The sequence below is a fragment of the Panicum hallii genome, chromosome 8, assembly GCF_002211085.1.
Source record: "Panicum hallii strain FIL2 chromosome 8, PHallii_v3.1, whole genome shotgun sequence".
NCBI lineage: Eukaryota > Viridiplantae > Streptophyta > Magnoliopsida > Poales > Poaceae > Panicum > Panicum hallii.
The window spans coordinates 42,751,863-42,770,316 of NC_038049.1; the positions used below are offsets into that span (position 1 = coordinate 42,751,863).

Sequence of the window (18,454 nt, forward strand, 5' to 3'; positions counted from 1 at the left end):
CATATTTGTTCCTACTGGCTAAAACAAATTGACTAAAGTTTAATTAGTTTAGGGACTAAAGTTCAAACAAAATGATCAAAAGTGACTAAAAACGTTCTAGTCCCATTAGTTCCCAAAATAGTAAAAGAAGCTAAAAGTAGGAGCTGAAAGAGCTTGCCCTTTATTTTAATCACTTTAATTTGATCTTCAATTAAGAGTCAAAGTATTACTTTCTCCCAAAACACAGCGGATCTACGCGGTGACCCTGAATCTAGCGAGTCAGGATTACTTACATCTATCCTCACGTGCTCGCGGGCAAACGGTCTGCCGCCGCCGATGAGCCCAGCCATTCTTGGCCTGCCGGCGAGCGAGCCCGGGAGCACGCAGCTGCCCCTTCCCTGAGACCTGCCCCGCGCCCCCGCCATAACTGCGACGGCGAGGTCGCCCTCGAGGCCGGTGATTCACCACGTGGCCGTGCCGCCGCAGGTAGGCACCAGTAGGCGCGCCGCCCCCACGTGGCCCCTGCCATGTGGGGCCCACCGCGGCCAGACTGGTTTAAAACTTAACCACCGGGTCAAACAGTTTCACGCTAGCACAAGTACAACTGTGGTAATAAACTGTGATTAACCACGTGCCTGCTGTCAAACAGTTTGTCCGCCGGCGGTGGCTGAGGTGCGGCGAGCGCCATGCGCGCCGACAGCTCCGTCGGACGGCTGCCGCGGGTACAACCAGGGAGCAGGATCCGAAAGGAAAGGAGGAAGAATGAAAACCCCACGTGTCGCGTCCGCATTGGACGCGGGCGCTGGCGAGGCTCCCTATATCAACCCCACCGGACGTCCCTCCAGCTCCCAGCCAGCCTGCTCCCCCAGCGCTCCTCTTCCTCCTCCTCTCCTCACACCACTGCAGGCTGCAGCCAGCTAGTCCTTTGAACCAAGAGCAACGCCGCCGCGGCAGATCGATGGGCATCGTCGACGTGGTCTCCGAGTTCTGCACGCTGCCGCGGACCCGCCGCCACCTCAGGCGGCGGAAGCACTTCCAGACGGTGGAGATGAAGGTGCTGATCGACTGCGACGGGTGCGAGCGCAAGGTGCGGCGCGCGCTGGAAGGGATGGAGGGCGTGACGGCCGTGGAGGTGGCGCCGCGGGAGCACCGGGTGACGGTGACGGGCCACGTCGACGCGGGCAAGGTGATGCGGCGGGTGGCGTACAAGACGGGCAAGCGGGTGGAGCCGTGGCCGTACGTGCCGTACTCCGCGGTGGCGCGGCCCTACGCCCCGGGGGCCTACGACCGCCGCGCGCCGCCCGGGTACGTCAGCGCCGCCGCCGTCGCGGACCCGGGCGCTGCGCCGCTCGCGAGGGCGTCGTCCACCGAGGCCAGGTACGCCGCGGCGTTCAGCGACGAGAACCCCAACGCCTGCGCCGTCATGTAGCCAGCTAGCCATAGCAGCTTCTCCCGTTGTTGCTCGCATGCCTCTCTCCTGGAGATTAACTGGAGGTTGTTGTTGTTGTTGCCTTGTTGGGGATTCTTTCAAGTTTTCTTTTTCTCCTTTACTTTCGTTCTTCCGCTGTCGTTTGATGTAAAAGAGGAAGAAGATATGATTTGAGTAGCGTTGCGCAAATCATTGGTTCAGTAAGATTCGAGAGCGTGGTTGTTCACATGGCATCGACGTATGATGCTAATAACCTAAGATATATAGTAGTTGCATTATTCCTTCCGGTGGTTGCAGAGGCCGCCGGCCGGTTTATGATAAGTTGAAGCTGCATGGAAAACAGTGCTCGCCGCCCTCTGATCGGTGGGTGCGCAATCAAACGGCGTCGCCGGCCGAGCACGTGCGGACGGAGAGGATGGGTCAAAAGTCCCCAAATTCAGACTCTCCAGCTAGCAGATTCAGGCTCGCCCGCCGCGTAGCCCCACCTCGTCTTCCTCTCCTCGCTCTCTGAACTGCCAGCAATTTTCACTTCTCCGGGGAGCGTCGTCCATGGTGTGGTACCGGTCAAGCGTTCACCCTACCTCTGCACCCGTCCATCCCTCCAGCAGTCCCCGTTACCTTTGCTCTGCCTCCATCCTCAAGTACCATCAGCCTCCTCCACGATTGCTGTCCACTCCCGGCTTGCGCGGTGTCTATGCCAAGACTCGCGCGACGAAGAAGGCAAGCGGCACCAGCGCTGCGCGGCTCCCTGCACGCCCTGCGGGACCTCTTACGCCGCCAGAGCACGCCGGGAGGCGCCCATAAAGATGGATGGTGCATCGGTATGCACTATGCCTAGCAACTGCTCGAGGAAATGGCTCCAAGGTAAGTGCTACCTGAATAGCTAAGCTGTTTTTTCGGGAGTTTTAGCCCAATAAAACTTATAGAGTTCATGAAACATAGAAATGCTACTCTTGATTCAAGGGAGCGTGGTTCATGAAACATAAAACTTAGAAATGCTACTCAGAGTTCTAGTATAAATCTAAAAGTATATTTTGTACACTAGACATACTTATAATTTTAATAATTTACATGAGGTAAACCAACGCCAGTATAATTTGCATGAAACAGGAGTACATGTTCCAAGCTTGTCGCACGCAGCCTCTGCCGTGCCCGTGCCTTGATCAATCTAGCTGCGCCTCTATGCTATGAGGCGCGGGAGCGCCCAGATGCTCAATTCTATTGATATATAGACGGAAGTGTCCATCTTTCCAGATGCTCCTGCAAAGTGCATCTAACTCCACCGTGCCATAGATAAGATCCATCTCCACCAGTGAACGCGGCAGGCCTTCCTCCGGGAGTGAAGTCAGACATGGACATGTATCGATAGTCAGTCTTTGAAGTAACGGCAAGGCATGGATCTCCGGGAGTGAAGTCAGGCATGGACATTTCTCGATAGTCAGTCTTTGAAGTAACGGCAAGGCATGGATCTTCGAGGGTAATGACTCCAGATGCTTAAATTGCGACAATGTCAGCTCCTTCAAGGATGTAAGGAGCTGCAGCGCCTGCTCGTGATGCTCCAACAAGATGTCCACTTTGTTGGACCATCTGTAAAGAGCACCGCGGATTTTTAGGCTCTCCAGAGATGTTATCTGCCTGCATATCGGCATGGAAAGAACGTCGATGTCATCAATGTCCAGGCATTCAAGTGGCATTGAGAAACTGTAGTGACCCTCGCTCATCATCTCTTCTGCAGCTGATTTCCAGGCCGATACGAATCCAGGGGATTCAGAAACTTGCAAGGACCTGATACCAGTGAGTGACCTGAAACCCTGCCATGTTGCCAGCGCAGGGCACTTTGTAATGCAGAGATTCTCCAATGCCCAGCAGGAATGGAACTGCACATTCGATAGAACTGGATTTGTTGATATCCACACTTCTTTCAGGGATGTTAGGGAACCTGAGCCTTCAAGTGTACGTAATGCATCACATCCGTCAATATTCAGTATCTCCAACGATGCGCAGAGATTCAGTTGCACTGATGTTAGTTTTGAGCACCTTAAAATTTCCAGCTTGGCAAGCAAGGTGAGGCTCTGTAAACCTTCAACTGATTGTAACTGCTCACAGTCTTTGATTTTGAGCTTTTGTAATGCTGTACACGAACACAAATCGAGAGATATCAAAAGCCGACTCATGCCAATGCATAATTCAGCGAGGGAGGCTAACTTCGAGCATGCCAATAGCCCATCTACCATGTCAGTAATGTCGAGCTTCAAAAGTGATGGTGGGAGGAGGCTAGGATCCGGTACCATTGATGCTGCTTCTGAAACCATGGAAGAGAGAAGCATAGGGCACTTCCATATGACAATGTCCTTAAGAGAGCCCAGCTCTCCGAGGCCATTCTTGCTACAAAACCGGATGTCTGACAATGATACATCTAATTTCTCAAGAGTGGCCAAACTGCTTGGAGGGATATCCCACAAACCTTCTTCCATTTCGCTGTAAGCATCAACGAACATTCCCACAGATAAGCATTTTATTCCTTCGCAGTATTGTACCTTGACCATTTTAAGGAATGGCAGGCTTGACATCAGAATGGATAGTTGTTTCCCTGTAATATCACATTTACCAAACTCCATCTCTTCAATTGACGTCGGCATAACAAGTTTCGGACTGCTTGAAAACAGTTTCGGGCACTGTTCTGTTTTAAATTTTTTCAAAGCTGTCATGTGTTGGAGTCCCTCCCATGGCAGGTATCTCACCTCTGGAAACCATCTAATTTCCAGTTCTTGCAGGTTCTTCAGTTTGCTGAATCTCAATATTGTTTCGTCTAAAATTTCCATGTTGCCTTCTCTATGTCCCTCCAATTCGAGGCATAGCCTACTCTCATCATCTGCGGCAGGGCTAAGTTGAAACGACATATAGTCCAAACATGCATTCCATACATCTATATCGGTTGTGGTATCCGCAGTGGGAAAGGGAGGCAGCTTAGTTTTGATGCAGTCGCGTATCTGAACCCGGCGAAGTTTAGGGAACAGATGCTCAGTCCGTGTGCCAGAAGAGCACAGCTGGAACGGCAATTTCTCTAGATAGTTGCAATCCTTCAGTTCAATGACTTCAAGGTTCTCGTACGGCTGGTCACTTTCCATCTCAACAAATCGCTTCAGGCTTGGTATGTTACGCAGTTCTAGCACCTTCAAACCACGGCCTAGTGGTACCTTGTCGAGGCGACGCATATCAATCAGATGCAGTTCTCGGAGGAGCGGCAACTCGTCGACGGATGGAAGGGTAGACCAGAATTGGCATTTTTCAAGATGTAGTGACTGCAAGGAAGTAAGAGAGACAGCAGTGCTACCCAGCCATGACGGAGCAGAACCATTGTATCCTTCTATATGGAGTTTCTCAAGGCACATGGGAGGCTCAAGGCCATCTATGATCTTGAGTTTGCGCAAGGATGTTGGCATACCATCCCATGACAGCCGCAAACTAGTCAGGTATTGTTTGTCACTGAGCCTAGCCTTGCTGGCATCTTCCTTGCTTCCTATGTTCTCAAGATTGTAGATGCTAACTGATCCTCTTATCTCATTCAACTTTTCCAGCTGTGCGATGCTGAACTCATGCTCCTTTCTGACGCGAAACGCCACAAGCTCCTGAAGGAAAACCAGATCTCCAACACTGGCTATCTGTGCGTGCAGCTGCTCACTTGCAAAAAAATGTCGCAAGTTGCGCAGTTTGTGCAGGCCTTTCGGCACAACTGTTTCAGAATTGAAGTCCTTAATATCTAGGACTTGTAACTGGTACAGCTTACATATAGCTTCTGGCAGCTGCAATCTAAGGCCTCTGTAGAAGGAGCGTAGCCAGAGATACCGGAGATTTATAAACGCCGAGATATTGGGTATCAACATGTTCAGGTCCGGATATACCACTTCCATGTTCAGTACACGAACCGCTCTTATCTCATTACCCAGTTCGTGATGAAATGTGCTGGCAAAACTCGAGTCGTGTGCACCAAACAGCATCAACGTTCTTAGGTCCTTTCTTGGCAGTGTGCAGAAGGTCTTGGCGAATTCTTGCATGAAGTACTCGTTATTCGGTAGGACGGTGCCATCGAATTGCCCATAATATGCTGACTCAGTGATTACAGTGACATGACGAATGAGGTTCAAATCACCTGCAGGAGGCGTCAACTCTTCTATGGTGAAGGATTCATGAGATGAAACTATCTGGGCTAAATCATGGACTAGATCATGCATGAGTAAAGATGGTCTTGGAGGTTCACTTAGGAAAAATCCCCAGTCGATCAAGTCTGCTAGATATCTTCTTCCAGTTTCCTCTGCTTGTGTATGCTGGTCAGCCAAAGATATAAAACCCTGGGCAATCCAAATATTAACTAACCACTGTACATGGTACCTCTGATTCTTTGGAAATACGGAGCAGTACGAGAAGCATTTCTGGAGGTGCCTTGGTAGATAGTTGTAACTGATCTTCAACGCTGGTATGACATCATCATCACCTTTTTGGTCCTTCCATTCACTGTTATCCAAAATTCTAGTCCAGTGCCCATCGTCCAGCTTCCTGCTCAATAGTTTGCCTACACTTTTTGCTGCCAAAGGATAACCCTTCAGCTTGTCAGCTATCTTTCGCCCGATTTCCTGCAGTTTCAAATGCCCTTTATGGTTTTCGTCCCCAAAGGCGCATTCTTTGAACAAAGGCCAAAACTCTTCATCCTTCAAACCGTGTAGGTTGATGTTGTGTCTTGCTCCTGTCATTCTTGCTACAGATGATTTTCTTGTTGTGATTATAACCATGTTTCCCTTGGCATCATTGGTACACAGTGGTGTGAGCAGCACATCCCAATTCTCCTTTTTATTGTCCTCCCACATGTCATCCAGAACAAGAAGAACGCGTTTTGACTTTATCTCATATCCAAGAATGTTTTGGAGCTCCTTCATGTCGCTGATATCTTCGTGCCTATCCCCGCGCAACAGCTGCAACAGCTCACGTGTGATCTTAGCTTCATTGAAATAGACGGAAACGTGAAGCCACAGAGCCTTGTCAAAATGCTCCCTCACTACTGGATTGTTGTACACCACTTTGGCTAGGGTTGTCTTCCCCACGCCTCCATTACCAACAATGGCGAGGACGGAGAGGTTCTGCGCAGCAGACTCCTCGCTTGTTAACTTGCTTATTATACAATCCCGGTCTTGATCCCTCCCATGAACTTTGTGCTCCGTGGGGAAAGGTGACATCTCTCGAGGATCTGTCCATGATGACGTGCTCCGGTATATCTGTAGCCACTTGTCATCCAGTTTTTCAAGCTCAAGGAAGCAGCGCACATCACTCGCTATCCTGTGGCAATGCGCAACGTGCTCTTCTATCGCACGTGAGATATCTTCCTCAGCTCCTTCAGGATGCGGTAACAGACAAGTGTTACTAACTTCTCTGTCAGCTTTGTGGAACAACTGGATGTCCGTTGCTGGTATCGAGAGAAGCAGGTTCCCATCGCCAATGTCATGCACAAGCTGCACAAAGCAAAATGGATTCTTGTATTCAGAAAAACTGAATCAACATTCTAAGTCTTACAAGATGTGTATGTATAGCCAAACAATACATATACCTCATCTGTTCAAGAACATAGGGGCAGTGCATGCATCTTATTGAAATGTTCCTTTTTTATGCTTTAGCTATTACTAATCAGTCAAATAATAGGTATGTTTTATTTGTGCATAGAAATTATTCCACTATATTTCAATCTCAAAATACATTTGTATCAAATTAGTTTGTGGATGAAAGCGCTATATTATAAGAAATACTAGTAGTCAGAGTTGAACTTTGAAGACTATGTCAAGACTAAAATTCGCTCCATATTAATCTTAGATGGAGGGAGTATATATGTGCGTGTCACTTTTGACTATAACATGTATATTCAGGAAAGCAAAGCATTTGATGACTTTATATGGTATGGCCGTATTTCCCATCAAAACCAATATATTATAATTCCAGGGAATGTAGTGTGGTAATGCGACATGTGTTTGTAAACAATAATCTGGATCCATACATTCCCACTCTACCCTGTAGCACTGAAATGCATAAGAACTTGTTAGGTGGCAATATGAACAGTTTAATTTGGTTGCTTGCAAAATGAGGATAACATGATTACTTTTTGGAACATTATTTCTATTTCCTTGAAAAAAGTTTTGGATGGCCATATTTCTCCACACAAATATCCAATCTATATTCCATTTCCACCCCTGCATGCATTTCAACTAACAAGACCTTTAATGAAAAAAGACACATATTTGATATATTCTGATGAATTCCTTTTTAATAAAACCTGTTAGTAATTTAGTATCTGTTACTAGTAGCTTGTGCTATAAAAGCCAACTTGATGTAATGAAATATTGTTTGCTTGCTGCTATTACTATTTGCAAGTTTCTTAATGTATTTTTCCAGCATAAAGTATCATGTTCTCTATCCGCTCACAAAGTTTTAATTAAAACTCAACCTCTACATAGAGAAACAAAAAAAGAGGAAAAAACTCATTAGAGGGTAGATTGGATCAATTGAAATAGATCGAGAGAGTAAATCGAGCCTAAATTTTATTCAGGTGGTTAAGGTTAAAACGGATTGGTGAGGATAGTAAAATGGAATTTTTTTTCTTTTCTAATTGCAGTGTAAGCTTTGAGATTTCATACATGATATGTACTTCAAACCTGTACAGAGATAGTAGGTTTAAATTTTGTTCCTACTAACAATTATTTCCCTAACATCACTAACTCGCACTATTAGTTAGTAATTTTAGGTATTCAATGTTAGTAATTTTGCAAGTATCTTTAATTTAGAAAAGCTGGCAACATGACATTGTATTTCCCCTACTAGTTAGGTCTACAATTTGCTAGTAAACCTCAGGTTGTTAGATATCATATCCTGACTCGTAAAACTATTAAATAGAGCTATAGAAAAGGCAGATACTTTTGCACATAAGTTTATAAGAACTCAAGTTAATCTTGTTGCAAAAAATGGTACAAGCATTAATCTAAGTTGCCACCTTATTATAGAGATATGCCCATTTGGAGTATTTGAAAGATAATAAACATTTGACATATCAAAACGGGCAAGTTTTTTTTTATTATCTTCAGGTAGACCTGATCATTTGCTGGTTCGTGCCGGAAAAACCATGGTTGTTTTTGATGGTCCAAGCCCAATGTCACGCCGAAAAATTGAGCCCACACCTGGCCCGACAATTGGTTGGGCCAGATCTATAGTTACTTTTCAGATAATTTCATGGTTTTTTTTTGTTTTTGGGTCAAAATAACGGGCGCTCAAGCCCACGCGATGTACTGATCGGGTTGGGGTATTATCATGCTGGTGAAGCTGTCGGGTGGCCCATGATAAGACTTATCCGGACGCATGCAAAAATCTTTTCACATAAAAAAATTGCATGCACACAAAGATCCTTTTCAAACAAGAAAAGTTGTGGATGTACTTAGTGTGAGGCGCAAGTGAGAAGGAAATAAAATCACGTCCCGAAGGAGCATATAGGAAAATTTCCTATGCATAGGACTAATTGGAATCCTTCAAAGTGTCTGTATATGATTTTCCTTTGCTTCAAATGAGGCATAAATCGGTGTTGACCGGGCGCTTCAGAATATGATGGTGTGTTGCTGCTGCTGGCATTAGACTGAGGGTCGGGAGTGGGGGAGAAACAATACGCCGACTACACTGTTTAGTTTCAAATCAATGGGGGTAAACAGACCGCTTAGGGGTGACAAATATCCAGTATAATGTTTTAGTTAATTTGAGATTTTTGTTAATAGTTCCAAGTTGTAAAATAGATTTTTTTGCTTATTAAATTAGTAATCTATATATAGATAGGCTACAATCAAATAATGTACTGTAACTAATTCCGTTTTTAACCATGAATTATGAACTGACCAATAAAGTTGTTTCTTACTCCCTCCATCCCAAGAAGAATGTTACTTTAACTTTAGAATTTGTCCATACAAAATGTTTGTTTAGTTTGTAGTAAAATTCATCTAACTAAAGCAATGTCAAAAGCAATGTCAAGTACCAAGAAAAAAATTGTATAGCAAAGAGAATAGAGCCAATTAAATGCTTAGTAGATTTTATTTCCAATGCATATGCATTATTGAGTATCTACAAAACCAATAAACAACACGGTTTTCAATCACAATTGCTATAATAATTAGGAGCAAAAAGATTATTTCTTAGGATATAAGTAATGTGTCTGAAATTTTCTAAAAGAACCATAGAAGAAGGGGGTGGGGATCAACCTCGCGTGCTGAAGAAATTGAATGAGCGGGCCATGGTTGTAACGCTCCAGTGTACTCGCACCAACCCCGCTTACGATTTCGTCCTCGCTTCGCGTAAAAAGATTAACCCGAGGGTTGAAATATATTTGGCATTTGAGTTTATATATTGGTGAGCCTCACCTTCAACTAGCAACATGGGATAACTTCTCACATATGTCATGCCACTCACACTTAGACTAATAGTTGGCTCAAATTCATCCTTGTTGGGCACTTGGATCACTAGTAGGCTCAAATTCATCCTTGTTGGGCCGGGATGTCACAATGATAACCCTAGTGAAGCTTATTAGCTAGGATGATATCTGTAAACAAGTTGAAATCTCTTGAAAATTTGACATTTAGTGAAAAAAGAAAATCCCACCGGACGGAATTTTGACAGGATATGTTATGAGCTGACCTTACTACTGTCGTCGTCGTGGTGGTGTTCGTCTTGCTCCACCTCGCCCTGGATGCGGTAGTACTCCAGCGCGCTGAGGAGGTCCTCGGCAAGGGATGCCTTGTGCTCGGCTTCCCTGAGGTGCCGAACCAGCGCCGGGTTCTGGATCTCCCTCTCCTGAGCCTCCGTGAGCACCGAGTGGAGATCTCGGCGGGCAGCAACGAGTCGCTCCACCACCTCGACCCGTAAACCGACGCTGGAAGCCCATAGCGGCAGCTTGGAGTCGTCGTCGACGCCTGGAACAATCGCCTTATCCATCTCACGACGCTGGGATCAGGGACGACGGGGGACAACAACTACGAGCTGGCCGGAGGTGGAGGACGACGACGAGAGAACGCGGGGTCAACGGCTCAATGTTGCGTCGGGTGGGAGAGGAAAGGCGACAGACGAAGATGGATGCGTTAGCAGCTTTGTTATTAAGCCCAAGGAAACCGGCCACAGTCAGTGTTGGTCAGGTCAAATACGGCCGATAACACTCGTCTCTATCTCACACTCATACCATGGTAGTCATTTTACTGCAGAAGATATGTAAGACAATATTTTTGTAGCGTTATTATCACTCTTTCTAATACACATATTCTACGCCCTAAGTGTAGCGTTTATTCTACACCGGGCAGTTAAATTACTAAACAAGCTGACCTAATACTATTAAACCGAGCTACTGAATCACGTTGAGTAAAAGGGTGTTCAGTAATCGCATACAACGGTTATTACTGAAAATATATACCCACGTGCTATTCTACACTTTAGGTGTAGCTACACTCAACTAATTACTAAATAAGTTTTCAATAAAAACTACGTACTATGTGTATTACTAAACTAATAACCGATCGAACTGACCAAAAGTTACCAAACTGAGTTTCTATACCGAATCACGTTCAATAAAAGAATATCAGTAATCGCACACGGTAGTTGCGTCCAGTTGCTTATGCTAACTTGCTTAGTACCTTTTAGTAACTTGCTTACGGTAGCCGTCCGTGCCAGCCCACTTGTGTCCCCTCTCCAGCTAGCTAGCTAGCATGCAAGCGGACGCATGCCAAATTAATCAAATCCAACCCACTCTCCACTCCAGCTAGCATCCAAAATAGACAGAGCTAGTATTCTGTTGACCAACTTAGAGCAGTATTATTCCAGAGATATGTTAATACTTGTGAGAGAGATGCTAACCGAACAGTTGACTTAACATTGTTTGGATATATATATACATATATATATATATATATATATATATATATATATATATGAACCCTTCCATTAATTGGTAGAATGTCCATGTGAACATTGACATCAGAAGCACATATGCTTATAAAGTTAAGTTATTAGCACACACTACCGGAGAGACCAGATTTGCCGAGGGTGAAAAGGTTTGCCGAGCGCTATATTTCGGGCACTCGGCAAACATATTCTTTGCCGAGTGTCGCTCTCGGCAAAAAAAAACACTCGGCATAAAATATTTTGCCGAGAGCCTAACACTCGGCAAACAGATACACTCGGCAAACAGATACCCTAAACCCTAAACCCTAAACGCCGTTATCTTTGCCGAGTGCTTGATTTTTGACACTCGGCAAAGGGTGTATTTGCCGAGTGTCAGCTGACCGACACTCGGCAAATAAAATATTTTTTTGGCTGGCTGAGAGGTCCTGGCGGACAGTCCGCCAGTACTGGCGGACAGTCCGCCAGGACCTCTCGGGGTCAGCCAGCAGAACTTATCATTTTTCTTCCATCCAACTATCTCTTCGTGGACCCATCGTGTTATGTCCGTGGGAGGCTGTCCAAAACCCTCTATACCTCTTGGATGAAGCTCCTCTATCTCTCTTCATCCACATAACACAACTAGCTCCTCTCTCACTCTCTCTTCCTTCCCCACGGACAACACCCCCCATTGCCCCCCATTGTCCGTGGAGCCAAGGATTCGGTTCCTCCGCAAGGTCCACGGCGAAGGAGCCCCTCCACAGGCTGCAAGAACCTTCTCCCCTCGTTTCCAATCCTTTGGAAGCATTTCCATTCATCCTAGGGCAAGAACAAGGTATATGCAATCCTCCATCGATCTCTCTACTCGATGCATATCTTGAGGAATGCTTTTAGCTATTGTTTCCTGCTAGGTAGAGCATGCTATTCCTTGAAAATCTTGAAGAATGGATGGCTAAATCTTTAGTTCACATGTTCATGTTCATTTTATAACCTAAACCTTTATTCAAGTCGATCTCCCAATCTATCCACTCATTGTTGTTCAAAATTTAAGTCTAGGCTTTCATTATCATCTAGAATGTGCCTACAATGTTTGAGCCCCATTGGATTAATTCTTGACATCACATGTTTTCGCGGGAACATTCAAAACCGAGAGGTCCTGGCGGACAGTCCGCCAGTACTGGCGGACTGTCCGCCAGGACCTCTCAGTCTTGATTGTTACTGCATAATCCTTTGTTTGTATCCACCCATTCTTTCATTACTTCTAATCAAGCAGTATACTTCCTATACATGTACAGATGGTGCATGAGAGGAGGACCAAGTTCTTGCATGATCCCGTCTCCAACTCCGATTCCGATGAAATTGAAGTCGTTCCTCCACCTAAGCGCAAAAGGAAGCCAACGCCCAAAATTTCAATGAGTCGAGCTGGGCAAATGGGCGGTCCTAGCCATGCGGCACCCAGGCGTAGCTACCAAAGAGCTGCTCAACCACAAGGTGATGTGCCTCAAGAGGAGGTTCCTATCTTTGATGAGTACCCTCCACTCCAACCCTACCGGAAGTATATCATGCACAGACCGGAGTACACAAGGATCAACTTCGGTGACCCTGGAGTGAAGCGAGTGGATTACACCACAAAGCAAAGAGGTGCTGCATTTAAGGAAAGAAAGGAAAATCCTTATGATTATGAGAAGTACATCACGGATAGGAGGTTTTGGAGCAAATTTCAAGCTGATCGGTACATATCCGTCTTTATTGAGAAGAAGAATGCTATCACCGTCTCCAAGTACATCAATTGGGATGAAATGAGTGAGAAAAATAATCCAACCTTTGACTTGGTCATACGTGAATGTGAGAGGAAACACCTCTATGAATTCTTGGCCCTCAATCAAGATTGGAACAATGAGTTGGTTGCTCAATTTTGCTCCACTGCTTGGTTTGAAGGTGAGGGCAAGAATTCCTTTATTCACTTCAATCTTTAAGGGCGCGCCTTCTGGGTTTCATACAAGCAATTTGCTACTATCCTTAAGCTTGATGACACTCTAGATGAGATGGAAATTCACGATGACATCAATCCAACGGATGAAGCTCTTATGACTCTCTATCGGGATGAGGATCCGGATATAGCGACGACTCATGGACTACGTCCATATATGGAGATCATGAACAGGATATTCCGGGAGACCTTGACTCCCAAGAGTGGTGATCGCACCAAGATTCATGGTACGGTCAAGAACCTTCTTCTAGCTATGGACTTTGATCACCCGCCCTTTAGTGTCTTTCACTTTTTCTGGACGGAGTTGAGGTACATGCTCCATCATGACAGTAATCCAGTTATCTATGCTCCATACATTCAAAGGATGATTAATGCCGTGACTGGAATGGAGTTTGGATATGATGCGGTCCATGCCCCATATTGCCCACAGCCTCCCAAGGAGCAAGAGTTTCCACCAGAGGGCGAGTCTCCCCCATCAGCTCACTCTCCACCCCAGCCCACTATGGATATGCCCTCCACCTCGGCGATGCCTTCCTCTTCTAGGACTCGTCCTCGCAGGAAAGGCAATGCCTTTATTTCTAGCTTGAAAGCTCTCTTCAAAGTATGCCGCAACACCAACGATGTAGTTCGTGCTCACGCTCAGGCAAATCAGCAGAGTATCAACAGGATTGAGCGCCACCTTGGCATTGAGGAGACGGATTGGCCCTCATTTCCGCCTTCTCCTCCTAGCGACTTTCCAGCTGCGTGGGAGCATTATGATGTAGGTGATGATGATGATGATGATGATGATGAGGATGATGAGTGATTACTGCTCCGAGCTTCCATTTGTCTTTTCTCTTTTTGGTGTTTGATGCCAAAGGGGGAGAAGATTGTATCCTAGCATTCCTAGCATTCTTATCTTTCCATCCTTTAGAGTCGTTGTGAGACTTTGGATCTATGTGAGACTTGGCTTGTATCGTATTTGAACTAAGTTGGCTTGTAATTTCTAATTTCTTTTTATGGATGATGTTTGCATGGTTGTGATCTTATTGCTTTTCTATGTTTGTGAAATCATGTGATATTACATAATCTTGGTTTTATCTCATCATGATGCTTTGACTTTATTTGGTTTGCTCATTATGAAATGAAGCCAACCCATGCCTTGAACAGAAAAATGCAAACCCGACGATTCGTTAAAATTGGAGAACGGTACCAGTTCAAGAAATGTGGTTCAAGCGAAGATAATTCTTTGTTTTATATTTTCTTTAGTCTAGGTATACCGTACTATCAAGGGGGATGTGGAAAGTGTGTGGTAGAACACAAATAAACCAAATCCGGAACCCATGCATTGAACAGAAAAATGCAAACCCGAGTGGTCCTGGCGGACTGTCCGCCAGTCCTGGCGGACAGTCCGCCAGGACACTTAAAACCAGCCTAACGGCTAGTTTTTAGTGAGGCTCTGTATATATCTCTTCGACCCTAACGGGAAATCCACCCTGCCAAACTGCATAAGCTTAGCCTCAAGCACCTTCTAAGCACTCCAAAACTCCCCAAAGTGAAACCCTAGCTTCTCCACTCCAAATCCTTGGTCTAGGGTTGGGTTTGAGCAAGATCCAAGCAAGATTCAGGTTCTTTCCCAAGAGATTCACCAGCTTTGCCGAGGGAGCAAGATCCAAGCAAGATTTAAGTGATTGTTATCACTTTTTAAGCCATTGTGATCGCTTTGGCTGATCAGCAAATGAGGAGTCCAAATTTCTTAGCCTCAGTAGCCATGGAGGCCCAGGCACCCCGCGCACGCGTGCAGCAGGAACTGCCGCAGCGACCAAGATGCTCATGTTTTTCCATCGACGTCGCGTTAGCTAGATGCTTCCTGTGCGTGAGAGCTTTTGGGTAAAGGGTTGCTCCATTTATGGCTTTATTATCACAATATTTCCTGATTAACAACGCATCCTCTTCTATCGCTCCTAGTAACAGATGAGTGTGAAATTCACTAGTGACACGGACAAACTTTATTCATTGCCTGGATAGAGAGTGTGATGTTGTGTTGTGCAACTTGCTTGCCAATTGGATGCTCACGTGATAAAGTTATGACTATTTTTTTTCTCGTATCCAGTCCAATAATATATATATATATATATCACAACGGACATCACATGCAGTTTATATATATATATGACAATACACATTACACACATTTCATATATGACAATACTCATACAAGTCCATACAAATTCATACAAAGTTCATACAAGTTCAAATGTCCCGAGCCAGCATAAATGAACATATACAGTCCATACAAGTTTGGAAACGTTCATACAACTCACTGGGTCGGCGGCGGCGGCGGCGGAGGCGGTGGCGGCGGGACAAACCTGTAAATAGCTTCTAAGGCATAGTCCTTTGCTTCAGAATCTTCAAGTTTCAAGAATATCTGACGCTGCTCCCAATTTAACCTGCATAAATTTAGAACAGAACGAAGTTCTTTGCCTTTGAAACCACACCTCATAGCTTTGTCACAACAATTTTCCATACTCAGTCGACCCATGAAGAGTTGTGCGGCAAATTCTTTATCTTCCATCAGGTTTGAAAAACGTTCACCAATGCTTGAATCTGACTTGCCACTGCTGGTGGACTCTGCGTTGCATGTCATCTTCATCTTCATCTTCTTTCTGGGATTAGGCTCATTGGCTACATTATCATTGTCTACAAGATGTGTCGGCGGGGTCTCGACGACATAGTCAGGCGTAACATAGTCAAACACTGCCGCATATGTGAGCCAATGCTCTGAAATATAGTGCTCACCCGCCTGCATAAACCAAAAAAAACTTGTGGATTGGAAGGGTATTAAGATTAAGCTAAGTTTCGGATTATGATATGGATTGCAATGCTTACCAAATGGAGTTTGACATCATTTTCCAATGCAGTAACATGTTCTTTTATATCATCGATACTCAAGTTGCAACCCACAACTTGTAGAGTTCGTGCAACTTTTTCCAGTACATCAGGATCAGTAGCTCTCCACTGATCCTTACTATCCGCAAACTTTATGTTATGCAAAGAAAGAAGGATTCTTTTTCGCGTGTCCATCGGATCAGTTGGAAACCTACAATTTATAATCCAGCTTACTTTTGACTTTCCTATTCAAAAATAATTATAAGGATGCAGACAAACTTACATTTCATACTCCAGCTCTATCGGTCCACTTAATAATATTAAAAAAAACTTGCGTCAGAACTATTTGGAAATGTGCAAATAATTTCGTATACAAATTATAAGGACAACTAAACCTTGCAGGTGAGCTTCCACATGATTCCGACTGGGTGTTTTCCTTAACCCTTGCAGGTGAGCTTCTTTTCGACCGGGTGTTCAACTGAAAGAATGAGTCAATAAGTCATTGGGAAATTTGTATGCAAAAAACTTGTTGGATATTTGATTTAGTCCCGCCATGAATCAAGCCAACTGGACCGATTAACTTTGGAACACCTCAATTCAACTAAAACAAACCTGTGTTGGACTGGGCCTTCGAGCTGAGAGCGGCGGTACAGTCGAACACGATTCCTCAGTTGACACTGAACCGGACATACAATGGCTAGTTGTTGAAACTGATGGAACGAAGTCCTGCCAAGAAGGAAATAAAATCCATATACATTATGGATCAATGCACAAAAAAAGAGATGTCTTATTTTCTAAATACATAGCCAAGAATAATATCAATTGCATATGATACAAGTTTTTATGAACAAAACAACGTGTAATGGCGTAGGTCGAAAACACAGATTTAGGGTCTCATATGGTCGAAAACACAGATTTAGGGTCTCATATGGTCGAAAGCTTATCAGCTCAAAATTGTTTGCCCCCCAAAAAATACAAGTAGCAATACCTATATATTGAACAAGTACAGATCACAGTCCCAGATTGCTCTATTCTCCCAGTTACTCAAGGTGTAAGCCAACCCTACTTAATTCTGGAAAGTCATCATGTAGTTGGCCACAAGGAGCACTCAGCTGATATCACAAGTGCGAAAGGGGTGTTAATTGTTGACTAAAAGCCCCAAGACATGCCTATGGTAAGTTTCTTTCGGTCTCACAAGTTACGAAAATTGTGAGAGCAACATGACAGCCAAAGGTAACAGACAACAAGCACTCTCTGCACAGCACAAAGAAATAGCGGTCAGTCAGAACTGAGGCGTCCTGGCGGACAGTCCGCCAGGCCTGGCGGACAGTCCGCCAGGCCCTCTCAGTTTTGATTGTTACAGCATAATCCTGTGTTTGTCTCCACCCGTTCTTTCGTTACTTCTAATCAAGCAAAGAGAAAATAGGGAGGTTATTAAAAAAAATCAACATGCCTTGGTTACCAATCAGTCACTGAATAATATAGCTTCTTGCTGGATCAGCCTTTTTTAGATAATCAACCTGAAATCAACATGCATAAGGTGGGATGCGAGTGGTAATGGAGAAACAAGTACCGAGATCTTTAAAATGAATGACTTGTGTGCAACTACATTGAAAAGTCAGAGGCAGACATTCTCAGCACACGCCGTGGGCGGGGCCGCGGCGGCGGCGGCGGCGGGGGTGTAGGCCGGGGGCACGGCTGCGGCGGGGGCGCCGGCTGGGGCCGCGGGGCGGGAGAGCGGCGGCAGCGCGGGCCGGGCGGGGCCGGCCGGGGCCGCGGGGCGGGAGAGCGGCGGCGGCGCGGGCGGCGGCCGGGAACGCGGGCGGGGGCGCGGCGCGGCGGGCGGGCGGGCGGGCGCGGGCGGGGCGCGGGCGGGCGGCGCGCGGCGCGGGCGCGGGCGGCGGCCGGGAACGCGGGCGGCGGCGGGCGTGGGCGGCCGGGAACGCGGGCGGCGCGGGCGGGGGTGCGTGCGGGCGGCGCGCGGCGCGGGCGCGGGCGGCGGCCGGGAACGCGGGCGGCGGCGGGCGTGGGCGGCCGGGAACGCGGGCGGGGGAGCGGCGGCGGTGCGGCGGGGGCGGCGGGGGCGGCGGGGGCGGCGCGGGCACGGGCGGCGGGGGCGCGGGCCAGGCGGGGGAGCGGCGCGGCGGGCGGGCGGGCGCGGGCTGCGCGGGAGGGGGCGCGCGCGGGCGGCGCGCGGCGCGGGCGCGGGCGGCGGCGGGCGTGGGCGGCCGGGAACGCGGGCGGGGGAGTGG

General features: G+C 46.4%; 2 protein-coding genes across 2 annotated transcripts; one reads left to right on the forward strand and one right to left on the reverse strand.

Annotated features, from left to right (window-relative positions):
• Positions 1–789: 789 nt before the first annotated feature.
• Positions 790–1,683, forward strand: LOC112903276 (heavy metal-associated isoprenylated plant protein 26-like). Its single transcript, XM_025972512.1, has one exon. It carries the CDS (start codon positions 938–940, stop codon positions 1,406–1,408), a length of 471 nt encoding a protein of 156 aa, XP_025828297.1. The 5' UTR covers positions 790–937; the 3' UTR covers positions 1,409–1,683.
• A 653-nt stretch (positions 1,684–2,336) lies between these two features.
• Positions 2,337–10,628, reverse strand: LOC112903156 (disease resistance protein RGA2-like). Its single transcript, XM_025972369.1, has 2 exons — positions 10,115–10,628; positions 2,337–6,909 (listed from the first exon to the last, which is right to left on the reverse strand). The coding sequence occupies exons 1-2, from the start codon at positions 10,409–10,411 to the stop codon at positions 2,572–2,574; spliced, it is 4,635 nt and encodes a 1,544-aa protein (XP_025828154.1). The 5' UTR covers positions 10,412–10,628; the 3' UTR covers positions 2,337–2,571.
• Between the last annotated feature and the right edge of the window lie 7,826 nt (positions 10,629–18,454).

What these genes read in the sequence shown, in the direction of transcription:
- LOC112903276 (XM_025972512.1), top strand. Translation starts at nt 938, where the DNA reads ATGGGCATCGTCGACGTGGTCTCCGAGTTCTGCACGCTGCCGCGGACC.
- LOC112903156 (XM_025972369.1), bottom strand. Translation starts at nt 10,411, where the DNA reads ATGGATAAGGCGATTGTTCCAGGCGTCGACGACGACTCCAAGCTGCCG. An exon ending in ACGACGACGACAGTAGTAAG is followed by an intron (nt 6,910 to 10,114) that starts GTCAGCTCATAA and finishes TGCTTTGTGCAG; the next exon opens with CTTGTGCATGACATTGGCGA.